Consider the following 22,315-nt stretch of genomic DNA (forward strand, 5'->3'; position numbering starts at 1 on the left):
GGATCGAGTCCCACATCAGGCTCCCGGTATATGGAGCCTGCTTCTCCCTCTGCCTGTGTCTCTGCCTCTCTCTCTCTCTGTGACTATCATACATAAATAAAAAAAATAATAAAATAAAATAAAAAAAAAATTAAATGTCAATGTATTGACTCATATCAAGTAAATAAGAATTTACAGCAATAAGTCTTGGGTTTCCTATTTTTAATACACTCAACCAGCCAATTTTGATATTGTAAAAATTTAAGAATCCTACCTAGAATATTTCAATGGTTTCCAACTGCATTTAGAATAAAATCCAAACTCTTCACCACAGCTTATGTGATTTTCCATAATCTTTTCTTTGACATATCCCAAAGTCCTATCCAACATCTTCTTGACCCACTTTCCCCACTTTTCATTATGTGCCAAGTATTCATCACTGCTAAGCATCTGAAATAAGCCAAACCCTTTACCTTTCCAAAGTTTTCCAGACTGTTCAATCTGTTAGAAACTCTGGCTCTTTGCATGGCTGGCTTCATATCATACTACAAAGTTCCAACTGAAAAGTCACCTCCTTAGGAAGGTTGAGCTACACAACCTTAAATTCACTTCTTCCTTTTCTAGCCTATCATAGTATTTTCTCTCTCATTGCATTTTTCTGTATTTTAGAATTATACAATCATTAATTTATTCATATGTAATATTTTCTTACTGTTAAAGCTCTTAAGGGGCAAAAACAATCAATGGCCACTTCACTCAACACAGAATAGCCAACATCTTACTCATAAAAAGTGTTCCAGAGATAAGTGGAATAGGATTATTATACGGTTAAAAGGAAATATACAGATTAGGAACTAAGTGAAATATTTAAGAATTATAATAATCATTTGTGCTTCTAGTGATAGATTCTAAACATCTGTCTCTGATTTTATTTATTTAGTCTCTGATTTTAATCTCTACCATACCACTTAAATGATAATATGTCTTTACTTCATCACTTCCCTCAGAGACTAAAAGGAATTATAACCAAAGTTAGATTATTAACTGATGTAAATGGAAAAATATAATATATATACTTAACCACACATTTTTCCTGTACACATTTATCTCTGCCAATGCTCATTGCCATTTATGTATAGACATGACTATCTTTTCTGTTTCCCTATTTCAACCACCATACTGAGGTGCCTTGTCTTTTAACCTTCACTTGAAATTGTAATATTATTCAACCTTCTTTCCATCAAATAACCTATTTTGTTCCTCCAGGCCCTTTCTCAGGACCTCCTTTCCACTCTTTTCTGTCCAAGACTACTATATTTGTACTTTCCAGAAAATGTTACATAATGTTAAGCAAAAGGACTTGAGAATATTGGGAGGTTAGGATTGAAGGAGTCTGGGAAGACTGGAGCATTAGGAACTCTACAACAAAAGGTATATTGAATATAAGCTGGAGGAGATAATGGAGGATGGCAATCTAGATAATGGAAAAGATTGAGAATATTCTACTATGCTGAGTAAGTACAATTATTACAAACAAATTCTCCTGTGACTACAGTATGGCATGATTTGTGGATCCAACAAAACTAAAACTATCTTTTGGTGAAGATGCTATGAAGGTTGTCCTTGAAACAATACAGAAGAGAACTCAGGCAAAGTCTCTAGCAATGAATGATTTGACAGCAAAAGCTGAGAAACTGTTGCAAAACAAAGAAGGAGTAGTAATGAAATTAGTAAAAACACAGAATTCAGACACAGCAGCATTTTAAACCCCATCTCTGTTGCTGGTTATCTTTCTGTGCAAATGAATTACTTTTACCTATTTGAATCACCATTTCTTCATATAAAAATAGAAGCAGAAATATCTATTCCATTGGCTTGTGAAGACTGGGAGTAATATATGCAAAAGGACTGGCATAAAGAAGTGGTTGTTCCTAACATTCTTATAACTATGGGAGAAGATTCAGGGACAAAGGGGGGAGGGAACTTAGCAAGGAAAATTATATTAAGTTGTCCTACACCTGAACTAAGTGCTTTTTATAAAACAATCTACCAGGAAGGAGATAAATGTGAAAGGAGTGAGGCATAAAGACAAAACTAAATTAAACAAAACTAAACAAGAGACTTCCAAAATTCAAGCAGAGAAGTGGCAATTATTCTAGAATCACCCTCTTGTTCATGTCCCCAGTCATTTTTTTTTAAAGATTTTATTTATTTATTCATGAGAGACAGAGAGAGAATGAGAGAGAGAGAGAGAGAGGCAGAGAGAGAAGCAGGCTTCATGCAGGGAGCCCGACGTGGGACTCCATCCCGGATCTCCAAGATCAGGCTCTGGGCTGAAGGCGGCGCTAAACCACTGAGCCCCTCCCCAGTCATTTGTAATGTTAATTTTCACTGTCTACTATATCCCTGATGGCCTTACCTAGCTTAAATTCCAATCCATCATTATAACTGTTGTTTTGCATTGCCTCTCTCTCATAATTGGAGAAACCGGTAAGTGGTTTTTAAAATGTAACAATGTTTCCAATACTATATTATGAAATATGACTGTAATAATACATGCCAGAATGTAATGCTTCATTCAGTAGAGTATAGGCTAGGTTACTGTGATGGAATCACATCAATTACACTAGGCTACCATAAAGCAATCATATTGCTGCTTGTTATTAATGCATGAATCGTTAAACTTGTAAATAAATATTAATTTCTTTTTCAGATTACCTTTTCATTTTTGATGTTCAGTGTTAGTAAAATATATAATATCTATAGTGTTTTGGATCATATAAGACAATATTGATGTAGGTACTTACAGACAATTCATCTTATAAACAATGTAAACTTGGAATATCAATAAATACAGTACAGTAGTATAAATTCATTTTATCTTCCTTAGGATTTTCTTAATAACATATTCCTTTCTCTAGCTTACTTCATTGAGAGACTATGGTATATAATACATACAACATAAAAATATATATTTTTTTTTTAATTTTTTTTTTTTTTTTATTTTACTTATTAATGATAGGCACACAGTGAGAGAGAGAGAGAGAGGCAGAGACACAGGCAGAGGGATGAAGCAGGCTCCATGCACCGGGAGCCCGATGTGGGATTCGATCCCGGGTCTCCAGGATCGCACCCTGGGCCAAAGGCAGGCGCTAAACTGCTGCGCCACCCAGGGATCCCCAACATAAAAATATATTAATTGACTATTTACATTATTAGTAAGCCTTCTGGTCAACAGTAGGCTACCAGTAGGTAAGTTCTGAGGGAAGTAAAAAGTCAAAAAAGATTTTAAACTGTGAGGGGTAGAGGATTGGCACCCCTCACCGCTCATGTTGTTCGAGGCTCAACTATATACTATGAGCCTAGAGCAAAGAAGCTATTAAAGACTCCCAGTCATGTCAAAAAAGACACAGAAAACAATCTGAAGAGGCTCCCACTGGTAAAACATGGGGCAATTTCAACATAAATTTAAGAATAGTAACTGTAATGATAATTAATGTACTGATGAAAAAATTTTTAAGACCTATGAGTTCATAATAATTTTTATTAATTTACTATTTTTTAAGGTAGGTTCCATGCCCACTGTGGAGCCCAATGCAGGGTTTGAACTCATGACCCTGAGCTCAAGACCTGAGCTGAGATCAAGAGTTGAACACTTAGAGATCCCTGGGTGGCTCAGCGGTTTAGCGCCTGCCTTTGGCCCAGGGTGTGATCCTGGAGTCCCAGGATGGAGTCCCACGTCAGGCTTCCGGCATGGAGCCTGCTTCTCCCTCTACCTGTGTCTCTGCCTCTCTCTCTCTATGTCTATCATGAATAAATAAATAAAATCTTAAAAAAAAAAAAGAGTTGAACACTTAACGAACTAGCCACCAAAGTGCCCCCATAATGATAATTTTTAAATTCTTTAGTGATTTTTAAAGGATGTAATCAAGAATGGCTGATGACATAACAGTAAGAGAACCAAATAGACATTATATGCTTCCTAATGAAACATACAATACTAATTTAGCTTACTTATGGGAAATAAGGCAATAAACAAATAAAAGGAGGTTTACGTTAAATAATAGAAGAGATAATCCAGTTTAACATATAAATTACAAGGAGAAAAAGAGAGGGAAAGGAGTCAATAACAAAACCATACTGGAGGGACACCTGGGTGGCTCAGCGGTTTAGTGCCTGCCTTTAGCCCAGGGCATGATCCTGGAGACCAGGGATCGAGTCCCAGGTCGGGCTCCCTGCATGAAGCCTGCTTCTCCCTCTGCCTGTCTCTGCCTCTCTCTCCCTGTGTCTCTCATGAATAAATAAATAAAATCTTAAAAAAAAAATACTGGAACAGTTAAATAGCAAATCAGGTAGAACTCATGAGAGAATCAGCGACCATATGACTGCTCTGAAGAAATTGTATAGCATGCAATATATAGAGAAAATGAGAGTGGAAATATGAAAGCAAGGATAAGAGTCAAGAAGAAAAGACAAAGATCTTACTGGTCTTCCAGAAAAGAAGAAGATGAAACTATATTCAAAAATGTAAGAGCTAAAATTTATTCAGAACTGATCGATTTTTTGTGTACTTAATTTTTCATTTTTTTCCAAAGTACATCCTTAGAAGATTCTGTTCATTTGAAAACATCTTTTTTTTTTTACCTTTGATCTGAAAAATATCTTTATTTAATCTTTGATCACTTTCAGCCACTATAGAATATGGAGATTCCTAAAAAAAATAAAAGTATAACTACCATATGATTCACAATTCTACTCTGGGTATTTAGCTGAAGAAAATGAAAACACTAACTCAAAAAAACATATCTGTACCCACATATTCACTGTAGCATTATTTGCAAAAGCCAAGATATAGAAACAACCTAAGTGTCCATAGATGGATGAATGGACAAAGAAAATGTGACACACAAACACAGAGAGGAATATTATTCAGCCATTAAAAATACATGTGGCCATTTGCATCAATATGTGTGGACTTTGAGAGCATTATGCTAAGTGAAAGAAGTCAGATATGCTAAGTGAAATAAGTCATAGAAAGACATATAGGGATCCCTGGGTGGCGCAGCAGTTTGGCGCCTGCCTTTGGCCCAGGGCACGATCCTGGAGACCCGGGATCGAATCCCACATCGGGCTCCCGGTGCATGGAGCCTGCTTCTCCCTCTGCCTGTGTCTCTGCCTCTCTCTCTCTCTCTGTGACTATCATGAATAAATAAATAAAATCTTTAAAAAAAAAAAAAAAAAGAAAGACATATAAATGATCTCATTTATATGTAGAATCTTAAAACACACACAAAACAAACTGCCAAGATCATGAATATAGAGAAAATAGACTGATGTTGCCAGAAGCAGAGGATGAAGTGGTAGATGAAATGGGTGAAGGGGGTCAAAAAGTACAAATTTTCAGTTATAAAGTAAGTCATAAGGTTGTAATGTACAGCATGGCAACTATATTCAAATAATATTTGAAAATTGCTAAGAGAATAAATCTTAAAGGTTCTCAAAAAAAACCCATAACTATGTAAAGTGACCTATGTTAACTAGACTTGTTGTGGTGATTATTTTGTAATATATACAAATACTGAATCAAATTATATACCTGAAACTAATATAATTTTGCATATATCAATTCTACTTCAATAAAAATAGATATATTTATATGCATTGTCCTAGAAAGGATCCAAAATATATTGCTAATTTAAAAAAAAAAAAAGGGACGCCTGGGTGGCTCAGCGGTTGAGCATCTGCCTTTGGCTCAGGGCATGATCCCGGAGTTCTGGGATTGAGTCCCACATCGGACTCCCTGTAGGGAGCCTGCTTCTCCCTCTGCCTCTGTCTCTGCCTCTCTCTGTGTGTCTCTCATGAAGAAATAAATAAAATCTTTTAAAAAAAAATGTCATTAAGAAAAAAAAAAAAAATCCAGGCAGAGCCAGGATTTGAATCCAGACAGTCTGGCTCCAGAGTTGGTGCTTTCAACTTCCAAACCAGCAAAGTAAAAATAAACACTGGAATAAATTGTATTTTTTATTTTAGAGATAGAGAACACAAGCAGGGGCAGGGGCAGAGGAAGAGGAAGAGGGAGAGAATCCTCAAGCAGACTCCCCACTGAGCATGGAGCCTGATGAAGGACTCAATTCCAGGACCATGAGATCATAACCTGAGCTGAAATCAAGAGTCAGATGCTCAATCCACTGAGTCATCCAGGTGCCCCTAAATTTTATTTTTTATTTTTTTATTTTTTTAAAGATTGTATTTATTCATTCATGAGAGACAGAGAGAGAGAGAGAGGCAGAGACACAGGCAGAGAGAGAAGCAGGCTCCCTGTAAGGAGCCTCATGTGGGACTTGATCCTGGATCCCAGGATCACGCCCTGAGCCAAAGGCAGACACTCAACCACTGAGCCACCCAGGCATCCCAAAATTTTATTTTTTTAATTTCAAATATAAATCAATCCAAGACAATGCAAAATAAAACAAAACAAAAATTAAAACAGCAAAAGTAAGACAAAGAGCACAGAATAAGATGGCTCAACTTTGTGTCTTCATGTATTTAGTTGATTTCTCTTAACAGGGTTGAAGTTTTTCTTTTCTTTAGCCATTTCATTTATTATAATTATTCACGTATTTGAACTTTTAGCCACAAAACAAGTGTGGATAGATTTGAACCACTGAAATTATAGTGTCATTTCCAATCACAATGAAATGAAACTACAAATCAATAAATCAAGAAATTATGAGCTACAACTAAAAAGTTCTGGAGGAAAAAAAAAATTAAAACAATAAATAAATAAATAAATAAATAAATAAATAAATAAAAAAAAAAAAAAAAAGTTCTGGAGGGGGTCCTGGCTGGCTCAGTTCGGAGAGAATGCCATGCTTGATCTCTGGGTTGTAAATTCGAGCCCTATGTTGGGCGTATTTTTTTGTTGTTGTTGTTGGGCGTATTTTTTTAAGTAAATCAAAGAAAGTATAGAAAAATAGAACCCAGGCATCTTGAGGATCTTCAGTCACCCTGGATTGCAAGAATCTATATGTTGTTCTTTCATGTAAATAACTAAAACCTGGGGCCCCTGGTTGGCTCAGCTGGTTAAGCATCAACCCTTGATCTCAGCTCAGGTCTTGACCTCAGAGTCATGAGTTCAAGCCTTGGGCTGGGCTCCATGCTAGGCATGGAGCCTACTTTAATTAATTAATTAATTAATTAAAACATTTTTAAAAATCTGAAAGCTTAAATTACAATTCATACCCTATAGGTTTAGTATGTATGAAAAATAAGGCAGAACTAAAAATAGGGAACCTGTATTCAAAGAAAACATCTGGCCCTGACATCAGAAAATGGGTAAAAAAACAAACAAACAAACAAACAAACTATAAATGTTTTCAACTAAAATAAAATGGTTGTGGCTTAGCATACTTTTTAACTTTAACTTTTTAAATTATTTAACCAACTACTAGTACTCGTGTGAAGTGGATTAACACAGCTTCACTGTATCATGCATTTCTATGTTAGAATATCAGGAGCGTCAAAAATTTAAGCTTTTTGACCCAGGAATTTCTCATCTGAGAATAAAATGTGAAAATACCCACATAAATAAAGTTGCGTCATAGTAGTAATCTTAAATAGGAGAAATTGTGAAAAGGAACCTATGTTTAATAGTTTTTAAACATATGATACCTAGAACTTGCTCTAAAATATTTCAGGGGCCACCTGAAACTGATATTACACTCTATGTTAACTGGAATTTACATAAAAACTTGGAAGAAAAAGTAAAATGAAATACTTCAGGGGAAGGGGGTGCAGAGATCAGTAGAGACAGATGAAATAAAATTGGAAACATACTGATAATTACTAAAGTTAGGAAATGGATCCATGGGATGGATGTACATTACACTATCTTTGTGTAGATCTGAAAATTTCATAATAAAACTTTTTAAAAAGACATTTATAAATTTCCACTTACTCTGTGAAAAGACCTAAATGAAATCTATATCCTGTTTTAAAAAAATCTATATCCAGGGCACCTGGCTGGCTCAGTCAGTGGAGCATGAGACTCTTACCTCAAGGTTGTGAGTTCAAATGTCACATCGGCGTGTAGAGATTACTTTAAAAATTTTTTTAAATCTTTCAAAAAAATCTATATCCTATCATTAAAATACTTTTAGAAACAGATAGTGTTTCCACTACTTAACAGCACGTTAAAAAAATAAAAAGCCTTATCTTTTCTATTTTAAAAGAAAAATCCCTCAGTCTATGCTACTTACAGCTTAATTTTTGTCCACATTAAGAACCTCAGCAACTTACTTGAAAATGGATCTCTCACTTTTCCTTGACATCTAATTCTTCTACAATTTACTTATTATTCTCTTTTATCCACAACCATTTCCTCCTAAAAGCAGGCATATCTTTTTCTCCCAGCATTCTCCCCATAATTTTATCTTCAGATTTTTCTTCTAAGCACCATATTAAAAGTCTTACGGTTTCTACTTTACGGACATGTAGTAGACCCTTTGTTAGACTGGATCTTTTTGTTGTTGTTGTTTTGTTAGACTGGATCTTAACAGCTTATATGCTTCTTAAACTTCCACGCACAAGAAAAGAAGGATGAATAAATCTTTTTAAGTCAATAAATGCTGACAAGTGAATAAGGAGCACCTGGCTGATTTAGTCAGTGGCACATGTGCCTCTTGATCTTGGATTATGAGTTCTAGCCCCATGTTAGGTGTAGAGATTGCTTTAAAAAATTTTTTTTGGGATCCCTGGGTGGCGAAGCGATTTGGTGCCTGCCTTTGGCCCAGAGCGCGATCCTGGAGACCCGGGATCGAATCCCACGTCGGGCTCCCGGTGCATGGAGCCTGCTTCTCCCTCTGCCTGTGTCTCTGCCTCTCTCTCTCTCTCTCTCTCTGTGTGACTATCATAAATAATAAATAAAAAATTAAAAAAAATTTTTTTTTTTTTAGGGACTCCTGGTGGCTCAGTCGTTGAGCGTCTGCTTTCAGCTTAAGGCATGATCCCAAGTCAGGAGACCGAGTCCCACATCGGGCTCCCCGCAGGGGACCTGCTTCTCCCTCGCCTATGTCTACCTCTCTCTCTGTGTCTCTCATAAATAAATACAATCTTTTTAAAATAATTTTTAAATCTTTTTTTAAAGTGAATGAATATTCATTAATACATGGAATTGCTGCATCAAAGCAAAACTAGTTAGAAAAAAAGAAGTCAAAGATCGGCAGGAAAAATGAACAGAAGCACTTAAAATGTATTTTAGGAAGCTTTTGAGGGACACCTAGCTGGCTCAGCAGTTGAGCATCTGCTTTCTGCTTAGGGTGTGATCCCAGGTCTGGAGAACAAGTACCACATTGGGCTCCCCAGAGGGAGCCTGCCTATGTCTTTGCCTCTCTGTGTGTCTCTCATGAATAAATAAATAAAATCTTTTTTTTTTAAAGAAGCTTTTGAAAAACACACAAGTTTAGACTTAAAAGGTAAAGAAGTGGGGCAGCCCGGGTGGCTCAGCGGTTTAGCACCACCTTCGGCCAAGGGCATGATCCTGGAGACCCGGGATCGAGTCCCTCGCTGGGCTCCCTGCATGGAGCCTGCTTCTCCCTCTGCCTGTGTCTCTGCCTCTCTCTCTCTCATTCTCTCATAAATAAATAAAATCTTTAAGAAAAAAAAAAAAGGGAAAGTAGATTCAAGTTACGTGAAATAGATGGCTCGCGAAGAAAAAGCACTTTAAAATGGGAGGACTTGGGCAGCCCAGGTGGCTCAGTGGTTTAGCGCTGCCTTCAGTCTGGGGTGTGATCTGGGATCGAGTCCTGCATTGGGCTCCCTGCATGGAGCCTGCTTCTCCCTCTGCCTGTGTCTCTGCCTCCCCCCCGCCCCCCAACGTGTGTGTCTCTATGAATAAATAAAATCTTTTAAAAATAATAAAAAATAAAATAAAATAGGAGGACTTATGACAAAAGAGTAACACAAAGAGTATAGGTGCAAATAAAAAGACTTAATTTTCTTCATGTGTCTTAGGCCTTTTCTCCATAACACTTGGATGGGCCTTCAAAGGAGAGTTTCCTCAATCAATCACTTTAAGGAACTGCCTCCCACAACAGCTGAGTTAACTGCAGTGCCTTTTCCCATCTCTTCAATCCTTACTCACCTGGACACCATCCTCCCATGTTCCTCGAAACCATCCAGGGCTCCTAACCTTGTTCCAATAAGAAAATTGCATCAGGCTTAGGAATAGAGTTCTGTTTATATGAAAAAATAGTAAGATATACTCATGCTATTCCTCAATTCAAACCTAGTCCTCAAGTAAACAAGCAACTACATGATGGACCAGAGAATGTGTAAAGATCTAAAGCATAGAGAAGATAGAGATACCCACAGAGCTACCCGTCTTTTAATCCACAAAACATAAAATAATTACCTAAGAAATAAATAGAAATCTACACAGTAAAGTACACACAAAATTCACAAATTATTTGGGGACAAACATCCTCACCAGTAAGATTAAGTTGCTATAGTTCTCCATCACATCTTTGTGTAAATCCCTCTGAGCAGGGTCCAGGCATTCCCACTTCTCCTGAGAGAAGTCTACAGCCACATCCCTGAACATCACCAATCCCTGAAATGACAATACCATATAATACTGTTGAAACTAAAGGAAATGTTTTTAAGATGAAAGAAGAAATGGAAGAGGACACAGGGATAGTGAAAATACTTTGAGCATGGGTGCCTAGGTCACTCAGTTGGTTAGGCATCTGTCTTTGGCTCAGGTCATAATCCCAGGGTCCTGAGATCGAGCCCTGCGTTGGGCTCCCTGCTCAGTAGGGAGTCTACTTCTCTCTCTTCTCCTCCCTCTCTCCTCCCTGCTTGTGCTCTCTTGCTATCTCTGTTTCTCTCAAATAAAGTCTTTTTTTAAAAAAAGAAAATACGTAGAGCAAATGGGCTAGGCAAAGCAGGGAGCAGAGTAAAAAATTAGCATAATTAAAACAAAGTACCTTCATCTTGAATATTCCTGTTGCTGCAAACAAACCTTCATTCAGTGAGACCGTCCCATTATCCCACGGCTAGGGCTAGGAATGAATAAAATGCATATTTATTTGTAGTTTCCAAAATAAATGAATAGAAGTAGAAAAACACACAACAACCTGTAGACCTGGCAAATTACTATTTACTTCAATGACCATCCACAACTTACCAGTATTTCTATTGTGGAAATTTTCAAACATACACCAAAGTTGAATTTTATAGTGAACATCTGGTATGCTAATTACTACCTACAATAAACTCAGAAAAGAGTCCCTCCCTTCCCTTTCTTTTCTTATTTCTTAAAGAATAATCTTTCTAAAATATTTACTGAATAAAAAAACCTCTATTACACATAATAGAACTTTCATATGATGAAAATGTACACTAAATACTAAGGATCTCCACTGTTAGACAAAATCACAAGCACTTTTCCTTATAATACAAGTTATTTAGGGATGCCTGGGTGGCTCAGTTGGTTAAACACCTGACTCTTGATTTTGGCTCAGATCATGATCTCAGGGTCCTGGGATTGGCTTGTCTGGCTCCACACAAAGCAGGGAGTCAGCTTGCAAATTCTCTCTCTCTCTCCCTTTGTGCCTTTCCCTGCTCATGTGTTCTCTCTCTCTAAAATAAAATAAATAAATCTTTTTTGAAAATACAAGTTAGGGACACCTGGGTGGCTCAGTGGTTGAGCATCTGCTTTTGGCTCAGGTCATGATCCCAGGGTCCTGGGATTGAGTCCCACATCGGGCTCCCCACGAGGAGCTTGCTTCTCCCTCTCCCTAATGTCTCTGCCTCTCTCTCTGTCTCTCATGAATAAATAAAATCTTTTATAAATAAACAAACAAGTTATTTATTTTTTTAAGTTTTATTTAAGCAATCTCTATACCCAACATGGTGCTCAAACTAACAACGCCACATGGTCTTCTGACTGAGCCAGCTAGGGACCCCAAAATGCAAGTTATTTAATAAACTTTTCTGTTTATTAAACTTTAACTGTTGTATCTTTCATCTTAGGAACAAGAACATAACCATTCCATTACTTTGGATATTTAGATTGAACAATATCTTTCCTTTACAGCTTTGAAAGTCTAAAATTTTTGAAATCTTGACATTTGCCATTTCAGAAGGATGGAGCTAGAGAATAGTATGCTAAGTGAAATAAATCAGTCACAAAAAGAAATACCATATGATTTCACTCATGTGTAATTTAAAAAACAAATGAGCAAAGGTAAACAAAAGAGAGAGGCAAACCTAGAAGCTGACTATCAACTATAAAGAACTATAAATAAAGTTACCAGACAGGAAGTGAGGGGGGGAAGCATGGGTTAAATAGGGGATGGTATTAAAGAGGACATTTGTGGGATCCCTGGGTGGCGCAGCGGTTTGGCGCCTGCCTTTGGCCCAGGGCGCGATCCTGGAGACCCGGGATCGAATCCCACGTCGGGCTCCCAGTGCATGGAGCCTGCTTCTCCCTCTGCCTATGTCTCTGCCTCTCTCTCTCTCTGTGAGACTATCATAAATAAATAAAAATTAAAAAATAAAGAGGACATTTGTGATAAGCACAAGGTGTTGTAGTGAAGTGTTGAATCATATTATATGCCTAAAACTAGTACTACACTGTATGCTAACTAGAATTTAAATAAAAATGCACAGGGCAGCCCAGGTGGCCCAGCGGTTTAGTGCCATTTTCAGCCCAGGGCATTATCCTGGAGACCTGGGATCGAGTTCTGAGTCGGGCTCCCTGCATGGAGCCTGCTTCTCCCTCTACCTATGTCTCTGCCTCTCTCTCTCTCTCTATGTGGGTCTCTCATGAATAAATAAATAAACCTTTAAAAATAAATAAATAAAAATGCACAAAAAAGAAAAACTCTATAATTCTCAAAAACACATCTACTAATCTCATTTAAAAATTCAAAACTATAGAAAATTTAATAATATATTGTTTAGGGAATATACAGTAAAATAATTATGAAAAGCAAGAGGGGGTGCCTGGAAGGATCAGCTGGTTAAGGATTTGATTCTTGATTTTGGCTCAGATCATGATCTCAGGGTCATGAGACTGAGCCCATATCAGCTCAGCACTCAGTGCAGAGTCAGCTTGAGATTCTCTCTATCCCTCTCTCTCTGCCCCTCCCCCTATTTGTACTTCATAAATAAATAAAGTAATTAATTCTTTTTTAAAAAGACAAGAAAATGATGACTACAAGTTTTCTTTACAGGTTACCCTTTAAAAGGGAGGGCAGGGTACAAAAGGGTCTTCAATAGTCTTTCCTATTCTGACTCTTGTTAGGTACATGAGTGTTCTTTTATAGTTTGAAATACTTTATAACATTTTTAAAGGGGGAACTCAAAAATTAAGGATATATAGGCTTGGGCAGATCAGTTTTCCCATTCAACAATCATTTACACTTCATTAAACTATAATTCTGATAAGGAAGTTTCTAATACTTCCCTCAATGAAATGTATTTAGGCTTTATCATAGACCCTAAATGTAAACAATATTAAAGAAGAATGGGACATTAAGAGACAAGACTACAAAAAAAATAAAAAATAAAAAAATAAAAAATTAAAAAAAAATTAAAAAAAGAGACAAGACTACGCTGCTGGGCACCATTACTCACTCTCTGACAGAATGGGAGGATCTGGGATAGGTTCATGGAAGGAACGTAGCTGAGCAAGGAAGTTTCTAAATAACAAAAATAAATGTTCATACAAATGAAAAAAATCCAACACACCACATTTCAGTAAAATAAATAAGTTATAGGAATGTAATATACAGCATGTTAATAATACTGTATTGCATATTTGAAAGTTGCTAAGAGAGTACATCCTAAAAGTTCTCATCACCAGAAAAAAAATTGTAACTGTGTGGTAATGGATGTTAACCAGTCTTATTGTGGTGATCATTTAACAATATATACAAATACCAAATCATTATGTTCCTGAAACTATATGTCAATTATACCTCAGTTTAAAAAAACAGTTTTAAAAAAGTTTAAAATACAGACACTGTATTTAAAGAAAAAAGAAATAACTGATCTGGAGCATGGCTTTTAAGATTGTAAACCTCAGTTGTATTTCTCTGGATCCCTCTCTTGAAAAAGTACAGCATCTCAAAAAAACAGCTGTGGAGGGCAGCCCCAGTGGCGCAGCGGTTTAGCGCCGCCTGCAGCCCAGGGTGTGATCCTGGAGACCCCGGGATCGAGTCCCACATCGGGCTCCCTGCATGGAGCCTGCTTCTCCCTCTGCCTGTGTCTCTGTCTCTCTCTCTAGCTGTGTCTCTATGAATAAATAAATAAAATCTTTAAAAAAAAAAAAAAACAGCTGTGGAGAAGGAATAAATAATTCCCAGGTATGCCCCAGGTAACGCCACATTCCCCTTTCAATCTCCTTCTACGCTCCCTACCCCCACTTTCAGCCATCCCAGTTCGTTCTCTCTCTCCGCCCCTCTCTTTCTCTTTTTCTTTCTCTTTCTCTGATGGGAACTAAAAGGAGCGTATACACATTCCAACCCTTCCCTAAACTTATGGAAGCCCAGAACAGCAGGATGATTCAGGCCAGATATGCTCCAACTCTGAGAGGTCCATGCAGGAAGGATTCAGGCGTATCATTACCCTAATCAAGATGCTGATATGGACTTAGATGAATACAATACCATGGCCCTATACAGATCCCCCTCTGCAGGTGCAGACAAGAGTTTCCTCAAGCAGAATTACCCAAGTTATAGCCTAAATCAAGGATGGAAGAAGCCCTTGAGCCAGAAACCTGGTATGCTTGCACATGTTCAACACCTAGACAAAGACTTCCAGAAGCTTTTAGTACAAACCAGGATCAAGATATAAGATTTCTTAGCTTCCCCAGCTATATGTATTGAGCCACCAAATCTAAGAAGGGGCTGCCCAACCCATGCCAGAGACCACAAAGCTTTGAGTATCTGGCCACACAAACTAGATAAGAAGCAAAACAAGAATATAGACACATATCATGGTAAATATACAGTTTGAATGACAAATAAACCCGTCATGTTAAAACACTGATATTTGGGTATTAATGCAGGATGGTCCAGACTAGTCTACCACTGCTGCAGTAATACACAATACTAAATTCCCTATCCACGCCCTCACAGTGCTTGGAACAGCACGGAGATATACTTTAGATTTTATTGTAGATGGAGGTGACAAATATATAAAATGGTATGCAAATTAAAATCACAATGAGATATTACCTCACACCAATTAGAATGGCTACTAATAATAAGACAAAAAAATAACAAATATTGGCAAGGAGTGGAAAAATCTAAACCCTCTGCAGTGCTAGTGGGAATGTAAATTGGTGCAGCCACTATGGAAAACAGTATGGAGGTTCCTCAAAGTTAAAAACAACCACCATATAATCCAGCAGTTCTATTTTGGGGTATTTATCCAAAGAAAATGAGAACAATAAATCAAAAAAATATCTGTACCTCCACGTTTGTGGAAGTATTATTTACAATACCCAAGACATGGAAGCAACCTAAATGTCCACTGGCGGATAAACAGATAAAGAAACTGTGAGACAGACAGATAAATGCAAATAATTGAATGCTATTCAGTTATGAAAAGGAAGGAAATCCAACTTCTGGAGAAGATGGTGGAGGAGTATCCTAGGCTCATCTTGTCCAACAGATAGAGCTGAATAACACACATCAGTGTAAATAATCCAGAAAATGACCCCAAAACGAGCCAAACAGATTCTCCACAGTTAAATGTAGAAAAGGGGCCACTTTAAAGAGGGTAGAAAGGGTAGAAACATGGTGGGAAGCCAAGGAGACTCACAGGGCTGTCCTTGGGAGGGAGAGAGGGTGCAGAAGTAGAAGGGAGAGGAGTGGACCCAGCACCAGATACCCCATACACAGGGAATCTGCACAGGGAAGTCCAATCTCCATAACAGGCTTTGAAAACGAGAGGAGCCCAACTTCACAAGTTCTTACAACCAGCGGGGCTTAACACCCAAAACTTTTTTTCAAAAGATTTTATTTATGTATTCATGAGAGACACAGAGAGAGAAGAGGCAGAGACACAGGCAGAGGGAGAAGGAGGCTCCATGCAGGGGGCCCGATGTGGGACTCCATCCTGAGACTCCAGGATCATGCCCTGACCCAAAGGCAGATGCTTAACCACTGAACTACCCAGGCGTCCCAACACCCAGAACTTTTAAAAAAAATTAGCATGCTTAGCTCTGAGAAACCTGGAGGGTGATAGGAAATTGAGTCCCCACCCCCGCTTAAAGAGCTAGCACAACAGCCCCAATGAGATATACCACAGAAGCAGCAGTTTTAAAACACACATAAAGACACTCCTGAACTGCCAGGATCTGGTAAACAAGTACACTATACTTCAGGGCACTACAATACCTCATCTTCATAAGGCCACTACACTGAGTAATATACAGAATAACTGATGCACTATATTGTACACCTGAAACTAATTTAACACTATATGTTAACCATATTGGAATAAAAATAAAATAAGGTCACTACATTCAAGAGCAGGAAATGTAGCTGATTTTCCTAACACATAGAAATGAACACAGAAAGTTAGACAAAATGAGAGGAATAGGTCCCAAAAGAAAGAACAGGACAAAGTCACAGCAAGAAACCTAAGCAAAACAGAGGTAATATGCCTGATAGAGAATTTTAAGTAATGGTCATAGAGATAATCACTGGACTTGAGAAGAGTGGAACACCTCAATGAGACCCTTATAAAGACATAGAAAACATAAAAGCAATTAAGCTGAACAGAGAAAGAAAGAAGAATAATAAAAAGTGAAAATAGAAGAACTCAGCAACACCTTCAAGCATAGTAACATTCACATTATAGGAATCCCAGAAGGAGAATAGAGAGAAAAGGGGGTTGATAATTTATCTGAAGAAATAATTGCTCTAAACTTCCTGAATCTAGGGGATCCCTGGGTGGCTCAGCAGTTTGGTGCCTGTCTTTGGCTCAGGCCGTGATCCTGGAGACCGGGGATCGAGTCCCACATTAGGCTCCTTGCATGGAGCCTGCTCCTCCCTCTGCCTCTCTCTCTCTCTCTCTCTCTCTCTCTCTGTCTTTCATGAATAAATAAATAAAATCTTTTTTTAAAAAATAAAGTAAAATAAAAACTTCCTGAATCTAGGGAAGGAAACAGAAATCCAGATCCAGGAGGCACAGAGAGCCCCTAACAAAAAACCCAAGGGGGTCCACACCAAGATACGTAGTAATTAAAATGGCAAAAGGTAGTGGCAAAGAAAGAATTTTAAAAGAAGCTAGAGAAAAGAATAGAGTTACATACAAGGGAAGCCCCATAAGTCTTTCTGCTGATTTTCAGCAAAAACTTTGCAGACCAGAAAGGAGTGTCATAATATTCACAGTGCTGAAAGAAAAAATATCTGCAACCACGGATACTCTATCCAGCAAGGCTATCACTCAGAAAAGAGAGGTAAAAGTTCCCCAAAGAAACAAAAGTTAAAGGAATTCATCACCACTAAACTAGCCCCTACATGTTTAAAGGGATTCCTTGAGTGGAAAGGGAATATCATAAGCAGGAATAAGAAAAGTAGAAGGCAGAGGTTTAGCGCCTGCCTTTGGCCCAGGGTGTGATCCTGGAGTCCCGGGATCGAGTCCCGCGTCGGGCTCCTGGCATGGAGCCTGCTTCTCCCTCTGCCTGTGTCTCTGCCTCTCTCTCCCTCTATGTCTATCATGAATAAATAAATAAAAGCTTAAAAAAAAAAAAGAAAAGTAGAAAGCACAGAAACAGTAAAATTAAGTATATCTATAAAAATCATCAAGGAATTCACAAAATAAAAGGATGTAAAGTATGACACCATATATTTAAAATGTGAAGGGAGGTGGGACACCTGGGTGGCTCAGTCAGTTAAGTGTCTCCTTTTGGCTTAGGTCATGATCTCAGGGCTCTGAAATTGAGCCCCATTTTGGGCTCCCTGCTCAGCAAGGAGCCTGTCTCTCCCTCTCCCTCTGCACCCCCACTTGTGCTCTCTCTCTCAAATAAATAAATGAAATCTCTTTTAAAGTTAAAAAATAAAATAAAACGAGAAGAAAGGAGTAAAAACTTAGTTTTTTAGAATGGATTCAAACTTAAGTGATCAACTCAATACAGACTGCTATATGCATAAGATGCTACATATAAACCCAATGGCAATCACAAATTAAAAACTGGTAATAGATATGCAAAATATACAAAGAAACAGAAATCCAAGCATGTCACTAAAGAAAGACAACAAACCATGAGAGTAGAGGGCAATAAAAGAAAGGGACAGAGAAGAACTATAAAAAAGTGATAAAATAAGTAACAAAATGGCAATAAATACATATCTGTTAAGACGCCTGGGTGGCTCAGCAGTTGAGCATTTGCCTTTGGCTCAGGGCATGATCTGGGGTCCTGGGATCAAATCTCACATCAGGCTCCCTGTGTAGAGCCTGCTTCTCTCTCTCTCTCTCTCTCAAATAAATAAATCTAAGAAGAAAGAAAGAAAAGAAAAGAAAAGAAAGAAAAAAGAAAGAAAGAAAAAGAAAGAAAGAGAAAGAAGAAAGAAAGAAAGAAAGAAAGAAAGAAAGAAAGAAAGAAAGAAAGAAAAAGAAAGAGAAAGAAAAAGAAAGAAAGAGAGATAAAGGGGATACAAAAGCATCTATCATGCAAATGCAAGTGGAAAAAAAAGCTGGAGTAACAATACTTATACTAGACAGAACAGACTTAAAGACTGAAAAAAAAAAAAAAAAAAAAAAAAAAAACACCAAAGACTGTAACAAGAGACAAAGTAGGATATTATATAATCTTAAAGGGAAATCCAACAAGAAGATACAGCAATTGTAAATATTCATGCACCCAACATGGGAGCACCCAAATATATAAAGCAGCTAATAACAAACATAAAGTAGGTTAGTGATAGTGATACATTAATAGTATGGAATTTTAACACCCCACTTACATCAATGGCAGATAATCTAAACAGAAAATCAACAAGGAAGTAGGTTTTCAATGACACATTGGACCAAATGGATCTAACAGATATATATTCAGAACATTTCACCTAAAACAGCAGAATATACATTCTTTTCAAGTGCATGTGGAACATTCTCCACAATAGATCACATATTAGGCCACAAAACAAGTCTTAACAAATTCAAAAAGATCAAAGTCATACCATACATCTTTTCTGACTACAATGTTATGAAACTAGAAATCAACCAACTGGGTGGCTCAGCTGGTTGAGCATTCAACTCTTGATCTCAGCTCAGGTCTTGATCTCAGGATCAAGAGTTGAAGCCCCATACTGAGCATGGAGCCTACTTAAATTTAAAAAAAAAAAAAAAAAGGAAATCAACCACAAGAAAAAACCTGGAAAGAACACAAATACACTGAGGTTAAAAAATTTTTTAAAATAAAAATAATAAAAATAAAAATAAAAACATGCTACTGGGGGCACCCGGATGGCTCAGTTGGTTGAACTGACTCTTGATTTCGGCTCAGCTCATGATTTCGGCTCAGCTCATGATTTCAGGGCTATGAGATCCAGCCCTGCATGGGGCTCTGCACTCAGTAGGGAGTCTGCTTCCCTTTCTCTCTCCCTCTCCCACAGTCTTTTCACCAGTGCTTGTGCTCACTCTCTCTCTCTAAAGTAAATACATAATAAATTTTTTTTGTAAATGCTCTAAACAATGAATGGGTCAACCAAGAAATCAAATAGGAAATTTAAAAAATATATAGACAAAAATGAAAATGAAAACACAATGGTTTAAAAATCTTTGGGGTGCAGCAAAAGCTGTTCTAAGAGGGAGGTTTAGTGTCATCCAGGTGGCTCAGTCAGTTAATGGTCCAACTCTTGATGTCAGCTCAGGTCTTGATCTCAGAGTCTTGAGTTCAAGCCCCACATTGGGCTCCATGATTGTTGTGGAGCCTACTTTTAAAAAATTTTTTTAATTAAAAAAAAAGAGGGGTACCTGGGTAGCTCGGCAGTTGAGCATCTGCCTTCAGCACAGGGCATGTCTGGGGATTGAGTCTCATGTTTGACTCCTCACAGGGAGCCTGCTTCTCCCTCTGCCTATGTCTCCCACCCCTCTGTGTCTCTCATGAATAAATAAATAAATAAAATCTTAAAAAAAAAAAAGAGTGGCACCTAGGTGGCTCAGGCAGTTAAGTGTCTGCCTTTGGCTCAGGTCATGATCCCAGGTTCCTGGGATTGAGCCCCACACCTGGCTCCCTGCTCAGTGGGGAACCTGCTTCTCCTCCTGCTCCCCCTACTTATGCTCTCTGTCAAATAAATAAAGTCTTTTAAAAAATAAAAATAAATTTTAAAATAAGATGGAAGTTTACAGCAATAGAAGCCTCTCAAGAAACAAAAAATAAACAATGACACCATACACCTTTGGGAGCTGGAAAAAGAATATATTTTTTTTAATTTTTATTTATTTATGACAGTCACACAGAGAGAGAGAGAGAGAGAGAGAGAGGCAGAGACACAGGCAGAGGGAGAAGCAGGCTCCATGCACCGGGAGCCCGACGTGGGATTCGATCCCCGGTCTCCAGGATCGCGCCCTGGGCCAGACAGGCGCCAAACCGCTGCGCCACCCAGGGATCCCCCGGAAAAAGAATAAACAAAACCCAAAGCCAGTAGAAGGAAAGAAATATAATGAAGATTAGATCAGAAATAAAATAAAAACTAAAAGAAACAATAGAACAGATCTTTGAAACCAGGAGCTGGTTCACTGAAAATATTATCAAAATTGATAAGCCTTTAGCCAGACTCATGAATTTTTTTAAAAAAGATAGAGGATTCAGGGATCCCTGGGTGGCGCAGCGGTTTGGCGCCTGCCTTTGGCCCAGGGCGCGATCCTGGAGACCCGGGATCGAATCCCACGTCGGGCTCCCAGTGCATGAAGCCTGCTTCTCCCTCTGCCTATGTCTCTGCCTTTCTCTCTCTCTCTCTCTCTCTCTCTCTCTCTGTGTGACTATCATAAATAAATAAAAATTTTAAAAAAAGATAGAGGATTCAAATAAAATTAGAAATGAAAGAGGAGAAGTAACAATGATACCACAAAAATAACAAAAGATTGTAAGAAGAAAAAAAAAAGATTGTAAGAAAATATTGTGAAAAATTATATGCCAACAAATTGGAAAACCTAAAAGAAATGGATAAATTCCTAGAAACATAATCTCCCAAAACTGAATCAGGAAGAAACAGAAAATTTGAATCAACTAATTATTAGCAATGAAATTGAATCAGTAATCAAAAAACTCCCAACAAAGTCCAGGACCAGAGAGTTTCACTGGTAAATTCTACCAAACATTTAAAGAAGAATTAATATCTATTCTTCTCAAACTATTCCAAGAAATTGAACAGGAAGGAAAGCTTCCAAATTCATTCTATGAAGCCAGCATTATCTTGATACCAAAACCAGATAAAGACACTACAAAAAAAGAGAACTACAGGCCAATATTTCTGATGCAAAAATGCTTAATAAAATATTAGCAAACAATCCAACAATACATTAAAAAAATCATATACCACTATCAAGTGAGATCTAATCCTGGGATGCAAGTATTTAATATTTGTAAATCAATCAACATGATAAATCACATCAGCAAGAGAAAGGATAAAAACTCTATGATCATTTCAATAGATACAGAAAAAGCATTTGACAAAGTACAACATCCATTCATGATAAAAACCCTCAAAAAAAGTAGGTTTAGAGAGAAAATACTTCAACATAATAAGGGTCATATATGAGAAACCCACAGCTAACATCATCCTCAATGGGGGAAAAACTTGAGTTTTTCATCTAAGATCAGGAACAAGACAAGGATGTCCACTCTCAACATTTTTATTCAACTTAGTACTGGAAGTCCTAGCCACAGCAATCAGACAACAACAAAAAATAATAATAAAAGGCATCCAAGTCAGTAAGTAAGAAGTAAATTTTTCACTATTTCTATATAGAAAACCTGAAAGACGGCACCAAAAAACTATTAGAACTAAATGAATTCAGTAAGGTGACAGGATACAAAATCAATACATAAAAATCTGTATTTCCATACACTAATAATGAAACAGCAGAAAGAGAAATTTTTTAAATGGTCCCATTTATAATTACACCAAAAATAATAAAATACCTAGGAATAAACTTAACCAAGGAGGTAAAAGATGTATACTCCGAAAACTTTAAAACACTGATGAAAGAAACTGAAGATGACACAAACAAATGGAAAGATATTCCATGCTCGTGAATTGAAAGAACAAATACTATTAAAATGTCTACGCTACCCAAAGCAATCTACAAA

The 22,315-nt window shown here is 37.5% G+C and overlaps 1 protein-coding gene across 2 annotated transcripts in view; it reads right to left on the bottom strand.

Annotated features, from left to right (window-relative positions):
- Positions 1 to 22,315, bottom strand: part of LOC144321923 (zinc finger protein 525-like) — a 55,373-nt gene that overhangs the window by 26,070 nt on the left and 6,988 nt on the right. For both annotated transcript variants that reach the window (XR_013387516.1, XM_077911298.1), the window contains exons 2-4: positions 10,965 to 11,039; positions 10,466 to 10,588; positions 10,121 to 10,168 (exon numbers count right to left, since the gene is read on the bottom strand). Coding sequence is in view for 1 of the 2 variants with exons in the window: in XM_077911298.1 (XP_077767424.1) it covers positions 10,121 to 10,168; positions 10,466 to 10,588; positions 10,965 to 10,970 (177 nt within the window). In the remaining variant the exon portion in view is untranslated. The remainder of the gene's footprint in view (positions 1 to 10,120; positions 10,169 to 10,465; positions 10,589 to 10,964; positions 11,040 to 22,315) is intronic.

Source organism: Canis aureus, chromosome 1 (genome assembly GCF_053574225.1).
Source record: "Canis aureus isolate CA01 chromosome 1, VMU_Caureus_v.1.0, whole genome shotgun sequence".
In the NCBI taxonomy this organism is placed as follows: domain Eukaryota; kingdom Metazoa; phylum Chordata; class Mammalia; order Carnivora; family Canidae; genus Canis; species Canis aureus.